The sequence below is a fragment of the Cavia porcellus genome, unplaced genomic scaffold (genome assembly GCF_034190915.1).
Source record: "Cavia porcellus strain 051 isolate PalLab524CR breed Dunkin Hartley unplaced genomic scaffold, mCavPor4.1 scaffold_33, whole genome shotgun sequence".
Lineage (NCBI taxonomy): Eukaryota > Metazoa > Chordata > Mammalia > Rodentia > Caviidae > Cavia > Cavia porcellus.
The window spans coordinates 5363321-5386892 of record NW_026947516.1 but is presented as its reverse complement, the minus strand read 5'-3'; the positions used below and the strand labels follow the sequence as shown (position 1 = coordinate 5386892).

Sequence of the window (23572 nt, the reverse complement as noted above, 5' to 3'; positions counted from 1 at the left end):
GAGACATTTTGTTTTTTTCATTTTCTACTGCAATAAAATTTTTAAAAATCTATTATCATATATTATATCACCTAGATTTATTCTTTCAGAGGTGTAGGAGCTTACATGCAAAAATAGGAGTATGGACATGTTAAAGTTAGTAAACCAGAAGCAATTAAAAACAAACAAAATATCAAAGTCAAAAATATGAAAACCAAAATGTTTCACTGCCTTTCTAAAAATTCCTAGAATTAATATTTGGAAACATTTTTATTCTGAGCTCTGCCATCCCCAGATCCTCTATCTCTGGGACTGTCAAAACAGTATTCCTAAGAACTGGTCAATTAACATTATGATTTGTGGAACCATGACACAACAGAAATGCTCTAGGACTGATACCTGGTTCAATCCAAAAAAAATACTGTCTAAGGATTTGGATACACTAGTTTTCTGGTGCCTATATCGTGTGCTATTATGTCTTAAATAGGGTTAATTGATGATCTCCTGCCTTGGGCTACACTGGCCAAAGCACTAGACTAAACATATAACAAAAAACAGTAAAAGTTCTCTTCAATACCCTGATCAAATCTTCATGAAAGTTTAATTTACCTTTCATCCTCAAAGATTTTATATCAGATTGACTGGCTCTCCTTTTTTCCTACATTCTTTCCTTGGTCTTTCCTCTCTTTGATGTTGAGTAATTCTATTCTGAGAACTAATATCCAACCTTCTGCATATTCCCACATATTATCACCTGGTAAACATGTTGAAAACAAGCTCAGGTGTAGTTTCATTGTTTTCAGATTGCTGTCCTTGAAATTCATCTTGATTCACAGTCTCTGATTTCAGATACCATTTGCTTGCATCGGTTATGCTGCTAAGAAATTTCAAAGTCAGTTCTTCTACTGCTTGAATATGAGGCCAACAAGGCTTCACTGAAGAGGTTATTGAGGATGACTCAGCCAAAGGACAGATATCTCAAGTGGACAATCAATCCTCAAGGGAAGTATTGCAGAGATCTTCTGTCAGGTCCTTGGATATCTCATGTTCCTTTGGCACTGTATCCAAGGGCAGATTTGCAGAAACTTACATTTACAAACTTTCAGGAATAAAGCCTTCATAGAAAATCCTGTTGGACATCAGGCCTCTGAAAACTCACCCTTTTGAAATCTTGCCCTGAAAGTTCCACCGTGCAACTAAAATCTCCATGGCAATGCCCAGCATTCTGACTCAGGTCTCTTCCTGGAAACATGTATCCTAGAACTTTAGTTCTATCTCACAATGTTGCTCAGCTAATCATGGCCCAGTTTGATTGTCAGGCAACCAAAAGCCTCCTGATTTGGGTCCAAAGTTGGGACCAAAATCTGCAGCTTTCTACCTCACACAAACAAAGCCATTCCATCAATACAATTTTTTTTAATCTCCCTAGCTTGGATCCAAATTTTCTTTCCAGTTGTCCTGATCAAAGGACGAATTAGACATATTTTGTAAAGTGGAGGAAAATTACTGGAGAATTTCTTGATGTATCTTGATGAATAAGGAGCCCAAACTTTACACCCAAAGTCCACTGATATCTTTCACACTGATGGAGAGTGAACCTTTCATGAGGAATAAAGGAAATCCCACAGTGTTTGGGTTTTGGATCAGTTTTTGAGGGCTTGGACTGTAAGCCTGAATCTGTAGTGGACGATTGCCTCCATGGCAGTATCAGTTGGCCCTGAAAGCCAGCAAACCCTGGAGAGGTCCCTATGCAACTGAGAACCCTGGCATTGCATGAATATTTGGAGTCCCTGCTTTATCTTTCCTGATTTATGATGGTGCACATTTCACAGAGTCCAATTTAGAGGAGGACTGCAGTTATGCCAGCAGAACACTGCACACACTAGCCATGTGGTCCTGGCTCAATACATAATCCAGCAATATGCCAGAAAGCCTATAATCAGCAGGTTCTCTCAACCTTCAAATGTATTCTGGGGGAAAAGAAATCCTTAGAAATGGGATTCAAATCCCCATTCCTCTTCATTATACCAAAGGTCTATGTCCAGATGTTCTTAGAAGACTAGTGAAATGACACAACTGATCACTCAGAAGTGTGTGTGCATCAGACTGAGTCATATGCTTATGTTTTATCTTGGCTGCCTTTTCCCAGGGCTCTTCATTTCTCTTGGAATGAGATACAAGGCCCAGATGAAAGGGTGTGGCTTGGCTTCTTAGTTGCTATACAGCGATGACTATGCCTCAGGTGAAAAATATCCAAAGACACTGGGTCTGATGGACAGGATGAGGAAAGTGTTCAGGGGCCTGAACTATGAGGACATAGAAGATAGATGAGTGGCAATGAGGACACAAAGCATCAAGCTATAGGCTGCAGAATGCAGCATCTGCACCTGCATCCACTTGAACAGTTTTAACTGTGGCTGGCTGGGCAATTGTGTGCTGTGAATTGGACTCAGCTCTGTGTTTCTACTTTCTTTTTCTAATGGAGGAGAGAACATTACAACATTTTTCTGTGGCAGAAATGTCTTTCCTAGCAGATAGGTTGTACCCTTGATAGTTTAGAAGCCAAAAATTAATTAAGAGCCCATAGAGTTTGAAGCAAACTGAAAGGACCTTGACACCTTGAGACTTTTCATGTCCATTTCTCTTTGGCAAAGCATTTTTTTAGTGTTTGGTAGGAATTTCTGTCCTTTGTGAGGTCAACCTGCACAGGGGAGGAGGGAAATCTCCATTTTCCTCACCCTGCTTTAAACCAGCCACTGTGTGCATAGTCTTGCCTTTCCCAGTAGAACCATGAGAAGAGACATCAACACTTTCTCACTTCTTGAAATTCAGAGGACCCACGTTGGTGCAACAATGAAAAGCTCCAAGGGAAGTATGCTGTCCCTTGAAAACAACATGGCTGGGCCAACCTCTAGTTACCCAAAACCTTTGAAAATCTGAAAGTGTGAAAAGGCAATAGGTCTCTCCACAATGGAATTGGGTCACCAGTGAAGCAGAGCTTTAGAGAGACAGGAATGTCAAGGGAGGTTGGAACACTCCCAATGAAGTTGAAATTTCCAATGTCCAGTCAAGAGAGACATTGCCTGCAAGCTTGAAGATGTGATTAATTGAGCAGCAGGTTACCACAAATCACAGGAAACCAAATATTTTATAGGGAAAAGATATTTTCCCAGGAGCTCAGAATAGTCACAAAGAGTATTTGGAGTCAGGGTGGTGAAAACTTCCTCTCACAAGAAAGCAACTTTCAGCAAGATCATTGACTGGAAAGATAAACTATTCCACAGGTTTGATAAAAAGGTCTTAGTTCTACACCTTGCTCAGATCAGAAGTGTCAACATCTGGCAGACTATCATTTTTTATGGGAGAAAAAATACTGTCATATATTATGTCAGCTTGATTGAATCCTTCAGAGCTGTAGGAGAATACCTGATAAATTGGAGTGTGGACTCGTCTGTCTTACAATGTTAATGTTAGAAAATCAGAAGGAATTAGAAAAAGAAACCAACAAACAAAGCCCAAAAAGTGAAAACTAAAATATTTCACTAAAATTTTCTAAAAACACCTGGCATTAATATCTAGGAAAGAATTTGATTCTCAACTCTGCCATCCTCAGACACTTTGTCTCAGGGACTATCCAAACAATATTCCAAAGAACCTGTCAAATAACGTTCTGATTGCTGGCAAAATGACACAATAGAGATGCTATAGGCTTGATACCTGGTACAGTCCCAAAAAGTGCTGTGGAAGGGTTTGAATACACTAAATTTGGGTTGGTTTTATTCTTTTCCTATTTTGTCTTCCAATAGGGTTACTTGAATTTCCCCGTATCTTGCTCTCCACTTGCCAAGGCAGGAAACTACACCTGTGACAAGTATGAGAATTTCTTTTCAATACTCAGATCAAATCATTAGGAAATTTTAATTTCCCTTTCATCCTCAAAGATTTTTACATCAGATTTTTACATCCCTCTTTCCTCGGTTTTTTAATGTGGTCTTTCCTCTGTTCCATGTTGATTAATTTTGATCTGAGTACTGATATCCAACCTCCTACATATTCCCACACATATTCACCTGTTAAACAGGCTGAAAACATGCTAAGGGGTTAGTTTCATTGATTTAAGATGGTTGCCCTTGAAATTCAGCTTCATCCACTTTCTCTGATTTCAAATCCTATTTGCTTGCAACAGATTTGCTGTGGAGAAATTTCAAAGCCAGTTGTTCTACTGCATTGGCGTTAGGGCAAGAAGGATTCATGGAAGAAGTTATGGAGGAGGACTCAGCCAGATGACACACATCTCAAGTGAAAAACAGATCCTCAAGGAAGTTCACTGCCGAGATCCCTTGTAAGGTCCTGGGATATCTCATGTCCTAATGACACTGTATTCACGGGCAGATTTGCAGGCATTTCCATCTACAAATTTTCAGCAATGAAACCTCGAGAGAAAATCCTGTTAGAAACCAGGCCTTTGAAAATCGCTGATTCTGAAATCTTGTCCTTTAAGTTGCTCTGTTCATTAAGATCTCCATGGCAAAGTCCAGCTTTCTTACTCAGGTCTCTCACTGAAAACATAGCCCAGAACATGGGGTCTAGCTCACAATGCTGCTCAGCCAATCACTGTCCAGTGTACTTGCCAGGCAACCACATGCCTCTTTATGTCCACAGTTGAGACCTAATTCTGAAGGTTTTTTTTTTTTTTTTTTTACGTCAAACAACCACAGCCATTCCATCCATGCAATACTTTCTTTAACCTCCCTAGCTAGTGTCCGAATTTTATTTCCAGTCATCCTGATCAAAAGAACTTGACATATTTTGTGAAGTGGAGGAAAATTATTGGAGACTTTCTTGCTCTATTCAGACATGTAAGGTGCACAATAGTGACCCCCATATTCTACTGATTTCTTGCAAACTGATGGAGAGGAAAACATTCATGAGAAAGAATGGAAATGCCAAAGTGACTCGGTTTAGGCTTTATTTTGAGGGCTTGCACTGTAAACCTGAAAGCCCTACACACAGCCTGTCATGGACTATTGCCTTCATGGTAGTATCAATTGGTCCTGAAATACAGCAACCATGGGAGAAGTCCCCAAGTGAAGGAGAACCCCGGCATTGCATGGATATTTGAAGTCCCTGCTTCATCTTTCCTGGTTTCTTGTGGTTCTCATCTCACAGAGCCCAATTTAGAGGAAGTCTGCAGCTATGCCAGTAGAACACGGCACATACAAGTCATGAGATCCTGGCTCAATACATAAGCCAGCATCCTGCCAGAGAGCCAATGCTCAGAAGGTTTTCTCAAACTTCAAATGAATCTGGGTTGAAGAGACATTCTTAGAAATGGGATCCAAATACCCCTTCCTCTCAATGCCTCTGATATGTCTTTGAGGTATGCAATACTTTGTCCCCACACCTCATGAAGGGATCCCAGTGGCCTATGCCCAGATATTCTTAAAAGACATGTGAAATGGCAAAACTGATCACACATCAGTGTTTGGGCATCAGGTTTAGTCATATTCCAATGTTTTATCTAGGCTGGTTTTCCCCAGGGCTCTTTATTTCTCTTGGGATGAGATACAAGTCCCAGAGGAAAGGGTGTGTTGGCTTCCAATGGTGTTTCATGGGATGACTATGTCCAAGGACACTGGATCACATGAACAGTGTGATTAATGAGGGCAGGAGCCTGAGTTAATGGGGACATAGAAAGGAGCTGAGTGGCTATGGGTGACATAAAGTATCAGAGTCAAGGCTATAAAATGCAGCATCTGCACCTGCACCCACTGGAACACTTTTGACATTGGTCTGCTTTCAAACAGTCTTCTCTAATCAGACAAATCTGTATGTTTCAGCTTTCCTTTTCTCATAAAAGACAGAACATTACAATGTTGTTCAGTGGCAGGAGTGTCTTACATAGGAGATAGGTGGCTCTTTGATAGGTTTTAAGCCAAAAATTCCTTAAAAGCCCATGGAGTTTGAAGCAAACTGACAAGATTTTGAGATTTTCCATGTCCATATCTCTTTGGGAAAGCTTTTCATTACAATTTGTTAGGAATTCCTGTTACTGTGTAAGGTCAATCTGGACATGACATCAGGGAAATCTCTACTTTCCTCAACTTGCTTGAAATCTCACCTTGTGTCAGTTGGCTTGTCTTCCCCAGTAGAACACTGAGAAGGGGACAGCAACATCTTCTCACTGCTTGAAGTTCACAGCACCCACGTTGGTGTAACAATGAGAAACTCCAAGGGAACTGTGCTCTCTTTTTTTTTTGTCTCTTTTGTTTGTTTTGTTTTGTTTTGTTTTGTTTTTTATCAGTACCAGGGATCGAACTCATGACTGCCTGCTTGCAAGACAGGCGCTTATGCCACTGAGCTAAATCCCCAGCCCCCTGTGCTTTCTCTTGACAACAGCAAGGATCGGAAAACCTCTAGTTATGCAAAACTTTAGAAAACTTGAAAGTGAGTAAACACCAATGTGTCTCTACACAATGGAATTGTGTCACTTCTGAATCAGAGCTGTGGAAAAATAGTAATTACCAGGGAGAATTGAACACTTCCAATGGAGTTGATATTTCCATTGTCCATCACAGAGAGACATTTACTGCAGGCCTGAAGATGTTATTAAATGAGCAATAGGTGAGCACAGATCACAGGGAAACAAAAATTCTGTAGGGATAAATGTAATTTCCCAGGTACTCAGAGTAGTCAAACAGTATTAGGTGTAAAGCTGGTGAAAACTTCCCTTCAGAAGAAAACATCTTCCCACATGTTCACTGACTGGAAAAATAAAAGATAAAACATCACAAAAGTTAGATAAAATGTTGATTAGCTCAAATCCATGCTAAGATATATATGTCACCATTTGGACACCTTTCAGGTTTTAATGGGAAAAACACTGTTATAATATTATATATCACCAGGTTTTTGGTTCCTTCAGAACTGTCAGAAAATTCCCCAGTAAATAGGAGTGTGGATTTGTCTGTCTCACAAAAGTAAGTTAGAACATCAGAAGCAATTAGAAAAACAAACCAACAAAGTCCAAAAAGTGAAAACCAAAATGTTTGTTTTCTAAAAACACCTGATATTAATATCGAGAAAAGATTTTTATTCTGAGCTCTGCCATCCAAAGACCCTCTATTTCAGGGACTGAAAAAAACAATATTCCAAAGAACCTGTCAAGTAACATTCTGATTTGTGGAACCATGACACAATAGAAATGCTCTAGGCTTGATACCTGGTACAATCCCCAAAAGTGCAGTCTGAAGATTTTGATACACTAATTTTTGAGTAGTTTTATTCAGTGGTATTGTGTCTTCCAATAGGATTACATGATGAGCTCCTGACTTGTGCTCCACTAGCCCAGGCAGGAGACTACACATGTGCCAAAAACATGAGAATTTCACTTCAAGATCCTGATCAAATCATCATGAAATTTTAATTTCCCTTTCATCCTCAAAAATTTTTATATAAGATTGTGTTGCTCTTCCTGTTTCCTAAGTTTTTTCCCTTGGTCTTTCCTCTCTTCCATGTTGATTGGTTCTGTTCAAAGTACTGATATCCCATATGCTGCATATTCCCACACATATTCACCTTTTAAACATGCTGAAAACATGATCATGGTAGTTTCCTTTTTTCCTAATGGCTGCCCTTGAAATTCAGCTTCATCCACAGTTTCTGATTTCAAATACCATTTCCTTGCAGCAGTTTTGCTGCTGAGATATTTAACAGCCAGTTCTTCTATTTTGTAGTCATTAGCCAAACAAGATTTTACTGAAGTGGTTCTGGAAGTGGACTCCACCAAATGACAGACAACTCAATTGGAAAGCAGATCTTCAAGGGAAAGTCTTTGCAGAGATCCTCTCCCACTTCCTGGGATGTCTTATGTCCCAATCACTATGTATGCATGGACAGATTTGCAGGCTGAAAGTCAACAAACTTTCAGCAATGAAGCTTTCAGAGAAAGCTGTATTGGATACCAGGCCTCTGAAAACCCAGCCTTTTGATATTTTGCCCCGCAAGTTCCTCTGTACAACTAAGATCTCCATGGCAATACCCAGGATTCTGACTCAGGTTTCCTCCTGCAAACGTATCTAGGTACATGGGTTCTAACTTACAATGCTGCTCAGCCAATCACTGCTGAGTGTGGTTTCCATACAACCACAAGCCTCATGATTTGTGTTCACATTTGGGACCAAAATCTACAGCTTTTCAACTCACACAACCACAGGCATTCAATCCATGTAATATTTTCCCTAATCTCCTGATGTTGTGTCCGAATTTTCTTTCCAGTTTTCCTGTTCAAAAGGACTTTACATGTTTTGTGAAGTAGAGAAAAAACATTGGAGACTTTCTTGCTTTCTCCTGAAGTCTAAATAGCCCAAAATTGACTCCCACAGTTCACTGACTTTTGTCTAACCAGTGGAGAACAAAAATTTCATGAGGAAGAATGGAAATCCCAGAGTGACTGGGCTTTGGCTCTGTTTTTGATGGCTTGGGCTGTAAGCCTGAAAGCCCTATACATAGTCTGTCTTGGACTATTGCCTCCATGATAGTATCAGTTGGCCCTGAAAGCCACCAACTCTGGAGAATTCTCTAAGCAAAGAATAACCCAGGCATTGCATGAATATTTGGAGTCCCTGTTTCATCTTTCCTGGTTTCTAGTGGTTCACATTTCACAGATCCTAATTTAGAAAAGGTGTGCAGCTATCTCAGCGGAACATTGCGCACACTAGCCATGAGGAACTGGCTCAATACACAAACCAGCAACATCCCAGAGAGCCCATGACAATCAGGTTTTCTCATGCGTCAAATGTATCCAGGTGCAAAAGAAATCCTTAGAAGTCAGATCCAATACCCTTAGTCTCAGTGTCACAGATATGGCCAAGACTGGAGGTATGCAATATTTTGCTCCACAATTCATGAAGTTATCCCAATGGCCTATGCCCAGATATATTTCAGGACATATGAAATGGCACAACTGCTCAATCAGCAGTGTTTGTGCTTCAGGTTTAGTCATATGCCCCTGTTTAATCTGCCTGCCCTTAACCAGGGCTCTCCATTTCTCTTGGGATGAGATAAAAGGCCCAGCATGTGGCTTGGCTTCCTAGGGTGTGTCATGGGATGACTATGCCACAGTTGAATAATGTCCCATGACACTGAGTCATTTGGAAAGGATGATGAATGAGTGCAGGGGCCTGAGTTTATGGGTACAAAGAAGGGAGCTGAGTGGCTATAGTGGACACAAAATATCAGGCTCTCGCTGCAGAATGCAGCATCTGCACCTTCACCCATGTGAACAGTTTTGAAGGTGGCCTGCTGGGCAACTGTGAACTATGAATTGGACACAGCTGTGCATTTTTGCTTTCCTTTTCTCATTGAGGAGAAAACATGACAACATTTTTGTGTGGCAGGAGTGTTTGACCTAGGAGATTGGTGGTCCTCTTTATTGGTAAGTAGGAAAGAATTCAAGAGCCAATGGTGTTTGAAGTGGACTTGAGATTTCTCATTATACAACATGATTTTCTCTGAAATCTTTATTTCTAAAAGTTTGTAGATAGAAATGCCTGCAAATCTGCCCTTGTATTCAGTGCTGATGGCACACGAGATATCCAGGGACCTGGCAAGGGGACCCTCCCTTGAGGATGTGTTTTCCACTTGAAATGTCTGTCATTTGGCTGAGTTCTCTTCCATAACCTCTTCAATGAAGCCTGGTTGGCCTCATGATCACTCAGTAGAAGAACTGGCTGTGAAATTTCACGGCAAGCTGTGAAATTTCTCAGTGACAAAACCACTACAATCAAATGGTATTTGAAGTCAGGGAATGTGGATGAAGCTGAATTTAAGGGCATCCATCCAAAAGCAAAGAAACTACACCTGAGCATGTTTTTAGGATGTTGAAAAGGTGAATGTGTGTGAGCATATGCAGGAGTTTGGATATCAATACTCTGATCAGAAGTAATCAACATCCAAAAGAGGAGAGATCTTGGAAAGGACAGAGAAAAGAGGGTGAGCCAGTCAATCTGATATAAAAATCTTTTAGGATGAATGGGAAATTAAATTTCATGAGTATTTGATCAGGGTATTGAAGTGAAATTCTCATGTTTGTTGCCACATGTGTAGTCTCCTTCCTTGGCCAGTGGTTAACAAGGCAAGAGATCTCAAGAAACCCTAGGAGCGATGTATATAGAAGAAAATATATCCCATTCACCTCATATATCGGACACAATAGCCACTGAAATTGACAAGCAACTCCAGGAAGCTTTAAAGAAATTCAAACTCGAAATAATCTCCCAGATAAAAGAAGAAATGATAAAAGAAATGAAAGAGATTCTAAATATATCTAAAGAAAACACAGATAAAAAATTGGAGGAACAAAACAAAAAGATAGAATCCCTAGACGAGCAATATAAGAAACAAACAGAATACATAATGCAGATGCACAGAGATATACAGGAAATAAAAAACTCCACTGAAAGTTGTAAAAACCGCCTTAATGAAAGTGAAGATAGAATTTCAGACCTTGAAGACAGGATTGCAGCTAGTGAACAGGAAAGGAAAGATCTTTTGAAAATAACAAGGAACCAGGAAACAACAATTCAACAACTGCAAGACGATGCAAAGAAGAATAACATAAGAATGATAGGGATTAATGAAAGAGAGGGAGACAACATGAAGGATGTCAGGAGGATATTTAGAGAAGTAATAGCTGAAAATTTCCCAAGCCTGAGATCAGAAACTGACATCAGGATCAGTGAAGCATATAGAACTCCAAACAGTCATAACCAAAATAAAACTACACCCAGACATATAATAGTCACCATCCCAGAAATCCAACACAAGAATAGATTATTAAAAGCTGTCAGAGAGAAAAGACAAATCACTTATAAAGGAAAACCTATCAGAATCACAGCAGACTTCTCAGCACAAATGATAAAGTCAAGAAGAGCATGGAGTGAAGTATTCCAGATCCTAAAGCAAAATGATTTCCAACCAAGACTGATATATCCTGCAAAACTGTCATTCAAAATAGATGGTGCAATACGATACTTCCATGACAAAGAACAGCTGAAGAACTTCATGAACACCAAACCAACCCTGCAAAAAATATTGAAAGACAGTTTAGATACACAAAGGAAAAAACCACTAAGCAAAGCAAATAATTAAACAGAACCGAAAGATAAAGATGCAACAGCAGAGAGATAACATTCCTACAATTAACCAGCATTTAACAGTAATAACCATTAATGTAAATGGTCTCAATGCACCAATCAAAAGAAACAGACTAGCAGAATGGATCAAGAAACAAAATCCAACCATATGCTGTTTACAGGAAACCCATCTAACCCAGAAAGATACTCACAGACTGAAAGTCAAAGGATGGAAAACATTTCTTCATGCAGCAGGAATCCAAAAAAAGGCAGGAGTAGCCATTCTGTTTGCAGACAACGTGAACTTTAAACCAACAATGACCATAAAGGACAAAGAAGGTCACTACATACTCGTAAGGGGAAAACTCCAAGAGGAAGAGATAACTATCTTAAATATATACGCACCAAACTCCAGAGCACCCAGTTATATAAAACAATTATTAACAGAAATGAAAACTCAAATTATCAGTAACACAATTGTAACAGGAGACCTTAATACACCATTGACACCAAGGGACAGATCAACCAGACAGAAAATGAGCAAAGACATAACAGAACTGAATCACACCTGTGAACAAATGGGTTTGATAGACATATACAGAATGTTCCACCCAACAACATCAGAATACACATTCTTCTCAGCAGTACATCGATCATTTTCTAAAATAGACCATATATTAGCTCACAGAACATATTTAAGCAAATGCAAAAGAGTTGAAATCATCCCTTGCATATTATCGGATCATAGCGCTCTGAAATTAGAAATTAATGACAAAGGATACTGCAAAAATTCCGCAAACACATGGAAACTAAATAACACACTCTTGAGTAATCAGTGGGTCACAGAAGAAATTAAAGAAGAAATTAAACAATACCTAAAAGAAAATGAAAATGCAGATACAACTTACCGGAATCTGTGGGATGCAATGAAAGCCGTCCACAGAGGAAAATTTATTGCACTGAGTTTCCACATCAGGAAAACAGAACAAATACAAATAAATAACTTGATGCTACACCTCAAACAGCTAGAAAAAGAAGAGCAAGTCAAGCCCAAAGCCAAAAGAAGAGAGGAAATTATAAAAATCAGAGCAGAAATCAATGCAATAGAGACTAAGAAAACAATCCAAAGAATCAACGAATCAAAGAGTTGGTTCTTTCAAAGAATAAATAAAATCGATAAGCCCCTAGCCAACCTTATTAAAAAAAGGAAAGAAAAAGCTCAAATTCATGCAATAAGAAATGAAAAAGGAGAAATCACTACAGACCCAATAGAAATACAGAGGATCATCAACAGCTATTTCAAAAACCTCTACTCTCAAAAGTTTGATAACACAGAAGAAATAGACAGATTCTTAGAAGCATATGAAGTACCAAAGCTAGGTCAAGAGGATATAAAACTGTTGAATAACCCAATCTCTGCTAATGAAATTGAGAATGTAATTGGGTCCTTGCCCACCAAGAAGAGCCCAGGCCCAGATGGATTCACTGCAGAATTCTACAAGAAATATAAAGAAGACCTAATGGCGACACTCCTCAAATTATTCAATGAAATTGAAAGGGAAGCAATCCTTCCTAAGTCATTCCTGGAAGCAAATATTACTCTAGTACCAAAACCTGAGAAAGACCCAACTATAAAAGAGAACTATAGACTGATCTCCCTAATGAACACAGATGCAAAAATCCTCAATAAAATATTGGCAAATAGGATCCAGCAAATCATCAAGAAGATTATACACCATGACCAGGTGGGATTCATCCCAGGAATGCAAGGATGGTTCAACATACGCAAATCAATAAATGTAATCCACCATATCAATAAAGCCAAAAATAAGAATCACATGATCATCTCTATAGATGCAGAAAAAGCCTTCAATAAGGTCCAACACTTATTCATGATAAGAACTTTACAGAAAATTGGAATAAATGGTCTTTACCTCAATATAATAAAGGCCATTTATGACAAACCAACAGCCAGCATCATACTAAATGGCCAAAAATTGAAAGCCTTTACTTTAAAGTCGGGTACAAGACAAGGATGTCCTTTATCACCACTCCTATTTAATATAGTACTGGAAGTACTAGCCAGAGCAATTAGGCAAGAAAGAGAAATAAAAGGGGTAAAGATAGGAAAAGAAGAAGTTAAATTATCATTGTTTGCAGATGACATGATACTCTACATAGAAGACCCCCTAAACTCCATTGAAATACTCTTAGATACAATAAATAAATTCAGTAATGTGGCTGGATACAAAATCAATACTCAGAAATCAATAGCATTCCTATACACAAACAACAAAACCACAGAGAGGGAAATAAGGGAAACTGGACTATTCACATTAGCAAGCAAAAAAATGAAATATTTAGGAATTACTCTTACGAAAGAAGTGAAAGACTTATACAGTGAAAATTATAATACACTGAAAAAGGAAATTGAAGATGATCTCAGAAAATGGAAAGACATCCCTTGCTCATGGATAGGAAGAACAAACATTGTGAAAATGGCCATTCTCCCAAAACTGTTATACAGATTCAATGCAATCCCAATAGAAATACCATCAACATACCTTATAGATCTAGAGAAATCACTCCTAAATTTCATCTGGAACCAGAAGAGACCTAGAATCGCAAAGGCAATTCTAAGCAGCAAAGACAAAGCAGGAGGCATCACAATCCCTGACTTGAAATTATACTACAAAGCAACAGTAGTAAAATCAACATGGTATTGGAATCAAAACAGAGCTGAAGATCAGTGGAATAGATTAGAAGATACAACCACAACTACGGACACACTCAAACACCTTATTTTTGATAAAGGAGCCATGCAGGTTCGCTGGAAGAACGACAGTCTCTTTAATATATGGTGCTGGAAAAACTGGCTCTCCATTTGCCGAAAACTAAAGCTAGACCCATGTCTATCACCATGTACTAAATTAAAATCTAAATGGGTCAAAGATCTGAATATTAAAACAGAAACACTAAATCTATTGGAAGACAAAATAGGTAGAAACCTTGGAGACATAGGAGTAGGTAAAGAATTCATGAACAGGACTCAAACTGCACGGGAAATACTTCCCAGAATCAATAACTGGGACCACTTCTTATTAAAAAGTTTCTGCATGTCAAAAGAAATCTCCAGCATAGTGAAAAGAAAACCCACAAACTGGGAAAAGATTTTAGTGAACTCTCTCTCAGACAAGGGACTCTTGTCTAAAACATACAAAGAATTAAAGAAACTCAGACCTCCGAAATTCAAAGATCCAATCCAAAAATGGGCATCTGAGATGAATATGCAATTCTCAGATGAAGAAATGCAAATGGCAAATAAATACATGAAAAAATGCTCATCATCATTGGTCATTAGAGAAATGCAAATTAAAACCACACTGAGATACCATCTCACTCCTGAAAGAATGGCCAGGATCAAGAAAACCAACAACAAATGCTGGAGAGGCTGTGGGGAAAAAGGAACTCTCCTGCATTGCTGGTGGGAGTGTAGACTGGTACAGCCTTTGTGGAGATCTGTCTGGAGATTTCTCAAAAAGTTGGGACTGGAAATCCCATTTATTCCAGCTATTCCACTTCTAGGCATATTCCCAGAAGAACTGAAAGCATCATACCACAGTGATTTATGTGCACCTATGTTTATAGCAGCACAATTTGTAATCGCCAGATCTTGGAAACAACCCAAGTGCCCATCAACTGAGGAATGGATAAAAAAGTTGTGGTATTTCTATACAATGGAGTATTATTCAGCTATAAAGAAGGATCGCATTGAGATATTTATCAATAAATGGGCGCAGCTTGAGACCATACTCATAAGTGAAATAAATCAATCTCGCATGTGTGAATACCGAATAGTTTCCCTAATGTAAGTAATGATTCAAATATATAAAAATATGTGGTAATCATGATTTCCCATTAGGTGGCCTTGAAGCCTTATAAAGTTTTCACTCATTAATTAGAAAGGCTTTATTCTGGGCTTCTTGATATGAAAATATTTGAAGCTAGAGTATATGAAGTTTTACCCAAATATTTCAAGGAAAAAGACACTATGGTAACTACTATTAAGTCAGGTTATAAGGTGGTGAAGTACTAGGTTATTGAAACAGTCATGCTGTGACCTCTATTGTTATATTGTTATGTCCTGTTTTATCTCAATCTCCCCCTTATTGTTTCAAAAAACAATTATTTAGTCATTTCTTATGTTTTTCTTAATTTAAGAAAAAATTCAAAAAAATTAGGATATATAAATAGTAACTCTTTTCGATTTCCTATTAACTTGTTTTGAAGTCCTGTAGTACTCCCACGATCTTGTTTTGACTGATTAGACTCTGTTCCATTCTGTATGACAGTATCAAGTTTGAAGACATAGGCAACTACTTTGAAGACAATAAGATTCACTAAGATACCCATTCTGGTTTGACTATTGTCTTCTTTGGAAGTCCTGTAATGTTTACAATGCCTAAGTTTTATTGGTTTTGTTGTCTACTGTTTTGTCCAACTTTATAATATCTAATAAGATAGACAATTCTTTTTAAGGAAACAAGGGACAACGTTGATAACCATTGTTGATAAACTTGTACTCTGTTCTACACCATGTGCTATGTCTATCCTTGGTATTGACTGACAGCTTTGTTTTGCCATATTTGACTGTATTCTTCCCCCCCCCAAAGAAAGTAATAAGCACTAAGGAGTAATAAAATCCAAGATGTGTAAATTTTGTTGTAAAAAAGAGAGGGAAAAAAAAAAAAAGAAAAAGAGCTCTAACGGATATAACAGCAAGTGTGTTTGGGGGTGTTAAATAGCTGACTTTATCAATGTTTTTGGAACATTGAACACAGCTGATTGCAGTCTCCCTGTTTGAATGTCCACCTTGTGTTCTTTGATACTGTGATTTGAGGAACTATTTTCAAGAAAATAGTGTGTAATCTACTAGCAGGTAATTTCTTACTGTTATGGTTTTTTGTTTTGTTTTGTTTTGTTTTGTAGTTCTGTATTGCGTGTACCCTTACGCCGCTTTGGTTTGTTTTGTGTTTTTCTCTTTTTCCTCTTAAATAAAAAAAAAAAAAAAAACAAGGCAAGAGATAATCAAGTGACCCCATTGGAAGACACAATAGGATAGAATTAAACCACCCAAAACAGCACTTTTGGGGACTGTAACATATATCAAGCCTAGAACATTTCTATTGTGTCATGGCTCCACAAATCAGAATATTACTTGACAGGTTCTTTGTAATATTGTTTTGACAGTCCCTGAGATTGAGGGTCTAGGGATTCCAGAGCTCAGAAAAAAAATCTTTCCAAATAATAATACCAGATGTTTTTAGAAAACATTGCAACATTTTGGTTTTCACTTTGTGGACTTTGTTGGTTGGTTTCTTTTTGTAATTGCTTCTGATTTTCCAACTTTAGCTTTGTGAGACAGACAAGTCCACTCCCCATTTATGGGGGTATTCTCCAACAGCTCTGAAGGAAAATGTCACAGTGACATAATGCATGATAATAATTTTTCTCCCATTAAAGCTTGAGAGGCTGCTAGATGTTGACTTTTATTCTCAGACGGTTTAGAGCTAAACTTTTTATCATACCTTTGGAATGTTTTAACTTTTATCATTCCAGTCAATGAACCTGCAAAAATCTGTTTCCTTTGAGTGGAATTTTGACCACCTTTGACACCAAATAATGTTTGTGGCTACTCTGAGATCCAGGGCAAATATCTTTCTCCCTACAAAATTTTTGGTTCCCTATGATGTGTGCTAACCTGCTGATCAACTACTCACATATTCAGGCCTGCAGCCAATGTCTCTCTGGGTTGGACAATGGAAATTTCAACTCCATTGGTGGTGTTCAATCCTCCCTTGTAGTTCCTGTTTCTCCCAAGCTCTGCTTCAGAGGGCTCCCAATTCCATTGTGGAGGGACCCATTGCCTTTCCAAGGTTTTGAGTAACTAGGGGTTCACCCAGACTTTTTGATGTCAAAAGACAGCACACTTTCCTTGGAGTTTCTCAGTGTTACTCCAATGTAGGTCCTCTGAATTTCAAGCAGTGAGATAATGTTCTGTCCCTTTCTCAGTGTTCTACCCAGGAATGGCAATCAAACTGACACAGGGTGTGGTTTCAACCAGGGTGAGGAAAGTAGAATTTTCCTTGATGCCATGTGCAGGTTGAGCTTAAAAAGTAACAACAATTCCTACCAAATAGTAGAAAAAAGCTTTCCCAAAGAGAAATGGACATGAAATATCTAAACTTCATGTCAGTTTGCTTCAAACTCTATGGGCTCTGGAGGAATTTTTGGCTTCTAACCTTGCAAGGGAACCACCTATTGCCTAGGTAAAACACTCCATCCACATAAAAACCTTGTAATTTTCTCTGCTCCGTGATAAAAGGAAAGCAGCAATGAACAGCTGAGTCCAATTCAGAGCACACAATTGCCCAGAAGTGGATTATCAAAACTGTTCAAGTGGGTGCAGGTGCAGATGATGCATTCTGAATTCTAGAGCCTGATACTTTGTGTCCCCCAGAGCCAATCAGCTCCCTTCAATGTCCCCATTTATGCCCCTGCTGTCATTCCTCATCCTGTCTTTATGACCCAGTGTCCTGGGACGATTTTCATCTGGGGCTTTGTCATCCCATAAAAAAACACTATGAAGCCATGCCACACACTTGCCTCTGGTCCTTGTATCTCATCCAAAGAGAAATGGAGAGCCCTGCGCAAGACTAGCCAAGATAAAGCAGGGGCATAGGAATAAACTTGATGCAAACACACTGCTGATTGATCACATGTGCCATTTCACGTGTCTTCTAAGAATATCTAGGCATTCATTTTAAGGAAGCAAGAGGCACCATGGTATCCATTGTTGATAACCTTGTATTCTGTTCTTACATCATGTGCTATCTCTAATCTTTGTTTTGACTGACTGCTTTGTTTTTTCATATTTGCCTTTATTCTCTTCCAAAAAATAATAAGAACTATGGGAGTAATAAAATCCAAAATGTGTAAATTTTGTTTTAAAAAAGAGAGGAAAAAAGTGCTCTAAAGGATACAACTGCAAGTGTGTTTAGTTGTGTTAAGATAGATCACCATATTAGTGAGTTTCTGTTAGATCATTGAACACAACTGTTTGCAGTCTCACTGTTTGAATGTCCACTTTGTATGCTTTAATCCTGTAACTTGAACAACTATTTGTAAGATAACAGTATGTAATCTACTAACTAGTGATTTCTTACCCTTTTTTTTGGTAATTCTGTATTACTTGTACACTTATACTTTTTTTTTCCTTTAAATAAAAAAAGAATATCTTGGGATAGGCAATTGGGATCCCTTCATGAGTTGTGGGACAAAACATTGTATACCTGAAAGATATATCTGTGTTATTGATAGTAATGTGGATTTGAATTCCCATTTCTAAGGATTTCTGTTCCATCCAGATTCATTTGTAGTTTCAGAAAACTTGCTGATCATGGGCTCTCTAGAATTTTGCTGGCTTGTATATTGAGCAAGGCTTTCATGGCTACTGTGTGCATCATTCTGCTGGCACAGCTGCAGACTTCTTCTAAATTGGACTCTGTGAAATGTGAACCACATGAAACCAGGAAAGATGAAGCAGGGACTCAAAATATTCATGCAATGCCAGGGTTTTCCTTGGCTTAAGGACTTCTCCAGTCATTGCTAAGCTTTAAGGGCTGACTGATACTACCATGGACCAATACTCCAGGACAGACTGTGTGTAGCACTTTCAGGATTACAGTACAAGCCCTCAAAAACAGAGCCAAAGCCCAGTTACTATGGAATTTCCAATCTTTCTCATGAAAGATTTGATCTACATCAGTTTGAAAGAAATCAGTGGACTGTAGGATTCAAGTTTGGGCCCCTTTGACATCAGGACAGAGCAAGAATGTCATCACACTTCACAATGTATGTCAGGTTCTTTTGATCAGTACAACTGGAATTAAATTCCTAAACAACCTAGGATTGTTAAGAAAAATATTGCAATGGCTGTGATTGAGTCAGGTGGTAAGCTGCAAATTTGTGTCCCAACTGTGAACACAAGTCAGGAGACTTATGATTGCCTGGCAACCATGCTGGGCAGTGATTGGCTGAGCAGCATGGTGAGCTAGACCCCAGGATCCAGGATACATGATTACAGGAGGAGACCTGAGTCACAATACTGGGCATTGCCATAGAGATCTTAGTTGCACAGAGGGCAAGGGCAGGACAAGGGCAGGGCAAGATTTAAAAAGCGTGGATTTTTGGAGGCATGGAAACCACAGGATTTTCTATGAAGGCTCATTGCTGAATATTTGTAGATGGAAATGCCTACAAACTAGCCACGGATACAGTGCCAATGGGGCATGAGACATCCCAGGACCTGACAGGGATCTCTGCAATGACCTTTCCTTGAGGGTCTGTTTTCCACTTGAGGTGTCTTTCATTAGGCTGAGTCCTTGTGATTCTAAGATGCTCAAAAATTAAAATAATTGATTAACAGCTAATTAGCAAAAATATTTCATTAAAAAGTTAGTTATTAGCAGTATTGTCATTCTGTACTGAGCGTGTTACCCTAGTATCCAAGCCCCAACCACCTAGTTATATATTAGCTGACTGCATCGTTATGCTGTTCTGTATGTGTTGCCCCTCCCAAGTAACCTGTGTGCTATGTCAACTTTTGTTTCCCTTGTAAGACACAAATTATGCTGTGTCACACATTGTTCTCTTTATGAAAAACAAATTTTCCTGGATTTGGCAGACCAAGTGCTATGAATTGGTTAAAAACCCGCTGAAAAATTACTTTGACCTCAATCAAAGTGAAACGAAGGCCCACCTTGTTTCTGTTTCTCATCATTATGTACTTAATGATCAAAGAACTAATTATAAATGAACTATAAAATCAGTCAAAATTCTAACTCAGTTGCACAGATTTGAAAATTCCACCTGCACTGTGTCACTGGGCTGGCTAAAATAAAAACACTTCTTTTAAAAAAGATGTCTTGACTTGTTTATCATCTTGGGGGTCTTGCCCCATTTTTCATTATGGGGCCTTGTTTTTTGGGTGGATTACATTTTTGGCTCTCCTGGATTACACAGGGAACTTTCCCCACATTTTTGACCAATCAATGAGCTTGAGCCATCTGTAAGTATTTCAGTCTTTGTTCTTTGTAGTTTGAGTGCACACATTTGAAGTTGCAGAGGAGCTTGGTTGGCTCCTTCTGCACCAGAGTGGGACACCCTGCAGGAAACATCTTCTAGCCCATTTGTGATTTGGGATTTTTTATCCATTTGGTTTTGTGCTTGGTATATTTTTATTGTGGAGCCATGTGTTCATTTGAATCTGTTTCCTCAGTACTAACATTCAGATTTCTTTTTTCTCTTGATCTATTTTGCAGGTTCTATGTGACTTATTGGACTTATGGGTCATAATGAAAATTTATTTCCCTTTAGGTCACCAAACCATGGACAGAAAAACTTTTGTGTCTTTAATGTTGGCCTTGTTTTTGTCGTGTCTAGTTTAATGTTGTAACCCTCAACTGATTATGTACAACCTTGGAATGCCTTTAAAAGTATTTTTCTTTCTGGTTAAAATGTAAAAAAATATATGCATATATATATATATATATATATACACACACACATATATATATACATATATATATATATATATGTGTTTATGGATTTTAAAAACAAATAGATTTTAAGAAGGCTATTTGAAAAGTTAGTTTTTAAAGTGTAACATTTTAAGGTGGTAAAATACATAAAATGATTTAATAAATTTTAGACTACTAAGAAAATCAATTCAAGGATTTTGTTAAAATTTTTAATGTCTAAAAAGCTAGAGAAAAGGTAATTGACTGGTAATAAGTAAGAAACAGAAAAACAAATGTGTTCAGACTTTGACAGAATTGGACCAGTAAAATTTTACTACAAAATGATTCTGTTAAAATAAGATTGTGTTAAACCCCTATTTGATTACTGTTCAAAGCCACTAGACTGTGTAAGTAATTAACAAATATTTTCTCCATCCATAGAAACCAGCTCTTACTGTGATCAAATGCTTGATCACTGTCTAGACAGCTGAAAAAGCATCTGAAAAACATAGCTCCCATTAATGAAAATACCTGCTGAAGGCTATTTTTATCGTTTTTGGTTAAACTTCCTGGAATTTGGAGCTGCTTCTCTCTGTGAGAATTAAAAGCAAATTAAATTCCCCTATCTTGCCACTTAATTGAAATCCTAAGGCCAGTTTCCTTTGTATGACTGCTTGCAAATGAGGGGTGAGCAAAAGCCCCCCTGCTCAAGGTCTCAAAAACAGGGTCTCAGTTCTGTTCTCACAATCAACGGAAGAGCAAATATCCTTCGCCTAAAAGAAACAGGGCTTTATTGCAGAGTAAAATAAGGTATTTTATTTATGTTACCCCAAATAAACCCTTTCCATACCCTCAGAGCCCTGATATCCAAAGAGTTAATTGTAAAAGAAAAGTGTTAACCTTTTTTTTCCCCAGACAAAGCCTCATCCCCACTCATTTTGCCACCCCCTCTTGGCCTCTTGATGAGGAACACAGCCTTGTGACTACTTAATTACCTCAATTTTTCCTGGTGCGGTTAGCAGGACAGAAGCAACCAAGGATCCTGCAGAGGCCCCTGCGAAAGCCTGGACATTCTTCAGGAGTTCCTTGCCGTGCCTACACAAGGCAGCTGCCGCCCCCAAGTGGTAAATGCCAAGAAACCCACAGGCTGCGAAGGACAGGTTGATGGGCTTCATTCTTGCTGCGGAATTGGCAAAGCTACAAAAAACCAAAAATGCCTTAAATTGCTATCGCTCATCCCACATGCTGTGTAATCTTATAATGATCGCCATTCCAGTTCTTCTTTTAATAAGTAATGTGCTATCTTAAGCGCGGTCGTTTCCACTGATTCTAATTAAATCCAGGAAACGTTCAAAGAAATACCGTCTTTTCCCTGCTCACCTTGATCCCTAACATAGCCTCATTCATTAAACAGTAACATAGAACATTCCGTAGCTTTTTAAGCACATAGACTACGCGATCTAACATTTAATTACTTGGCGAGAAATATGTATCAATCCAGTAATTACTTTTTTTTTTTTTTCTTGACCTTGTTGGGACTTTTTGCAGGAAGTGGCTGCCATCAGGCTGAAGAGGAACAATTACTAGAAATCGCACTGAATCCTAAGGAATAGCCCATCTCAAAAACAGGTCCCTGCTTCTCTCCCTCATTTTCTTCCAATAGAAGCACGCTCGCAACCAACGATCCCATAAACTATTATTACTCAACAATACAGCTTGTTTCACTGCCCAGTACCTCAAGAGAAATCCAAAATCCTGACTGGTGAAAGCAAAGGCAGGCTTCAAGATTCGCCCTTTCACCATTCTATAGCTGCAACACATCTAAACATAAAAACACTGTACATATTTCTCATCATCTGAGTGGGTGTGGTACACACACATGAATTAAATCAATGGTGCCAAAAGGCAGCCCACTCTGAGGTCCTGTGGGTTTGTTTGGGGCTCAAGGTCCCTTATGCAGGGAAAGCTCAGGACAATTTAGGCACTGCTGATTGCTAAGGTTCTACGCCTGCCAGCATCGGGTGCAGCCGGCTGCAACATAAGCAGGAAGGTTTATATTGCATTTCTGCAAGAAGGAGGGGAAAAGGGATTTGGGGAGTTACTTTCCAGGTGGTCAGGCCACTCTGGATAAGCGCGGGCAAGGGTTTCAGCCATCACGGTCGTCTCCATAGCACAGCCTACCCTGAATCGCCCTCCCGCTCCTCATCCTACCCATGCCGTCTCAGACACTTCCGTGTTGATAGGCCCGCCCCCAACCCCCAACCCTAACCAGAAGGGAGAACAGGGCTGTCATTCAAAATGGACTTACCTATTAGAGCCAGAAGTTGCTCGCTCTGCCCGCCCAAGAAGGTCCGGCTTCCTCTCCTGCCCCAACTTCTTTGTGACGTCATAGAACCATCGCCTTGCTTAGCCCGGCCCCGCCTCTTGTATTTAAATACAGTGCTCAACATGGCTGTGCCTACTTGGTGCGTAGGCCGCTGTGCTTTCGGGCGCAGGCCATAGAAAAGTCTATTTCTTCAAGAGCCGCGCTGTTTGGCTAACCACAGCTGCTTTTTAATCATTGAAGCCCTTTCAGCCCGAAGTGCGTGTCGGCTATCGCCTGAAAACCAGCTGACCTTTAACGACCCTCACCACCTCTGCTCCGGAAGTGCTTGCTGGTGCCCGGTCTGTATCCTGGAAGTGGTTCTCCTCCCTTCCCGCCCTCTTGCCCTTGGGGAAAGGCCGGTGAAGTTTAGGGCGGAGTCCTGGGGCTACCTTGAGGCGAGGCATTGTTTTGTGTTCTTCCCCAAGCGTTGTTTTTTTTGGAAATGCCAAACTGTGAAGTCCTGCAATTTACACGTTCTCTGTAGTTTTTAGGCACTGTGACCTTGGGCAGGT

General features: G+C 39.1%; 1 protein-coding gene across 8 annotated transcripts in view; it reads right to left on the bottom strand.

Moving 5' to 3' along the window:
- The window catches only part of LOC101788316 (patatin-like phospholipase domain-containing protein 4), a 57809-nt gene extending 34532 nt beyond the window's left edge, over positions 1 to 23277 (bottom strand). For 2 of the 8 annotated variants that reach the window (XR_001199572.2, XR_010045372.1), the window contains exons 1-2: positions 22431 to 22870; positions 21691 to 21892 (exon numbers count right to left, since the gene is read on the bottom strand). Coding sequence is in view for 1 of the 8 variants with exons in the window: in XM_005000351.4 (XP_005000408.2) it covers positions 6712 to 6744; positions 21691 to 21892; positions 22431 to 22516 (321 nt within the window). In the remaining 7 variants the exon portion in view is untranslated. The other 6 variants (XM_005000351.4, XR_001199573.3, XR_001199575.3 and 3 more) reach the window with 6 other exon arrangements.
- Positions 23278 to 23572: the final 295 nt, after the last annotated feature.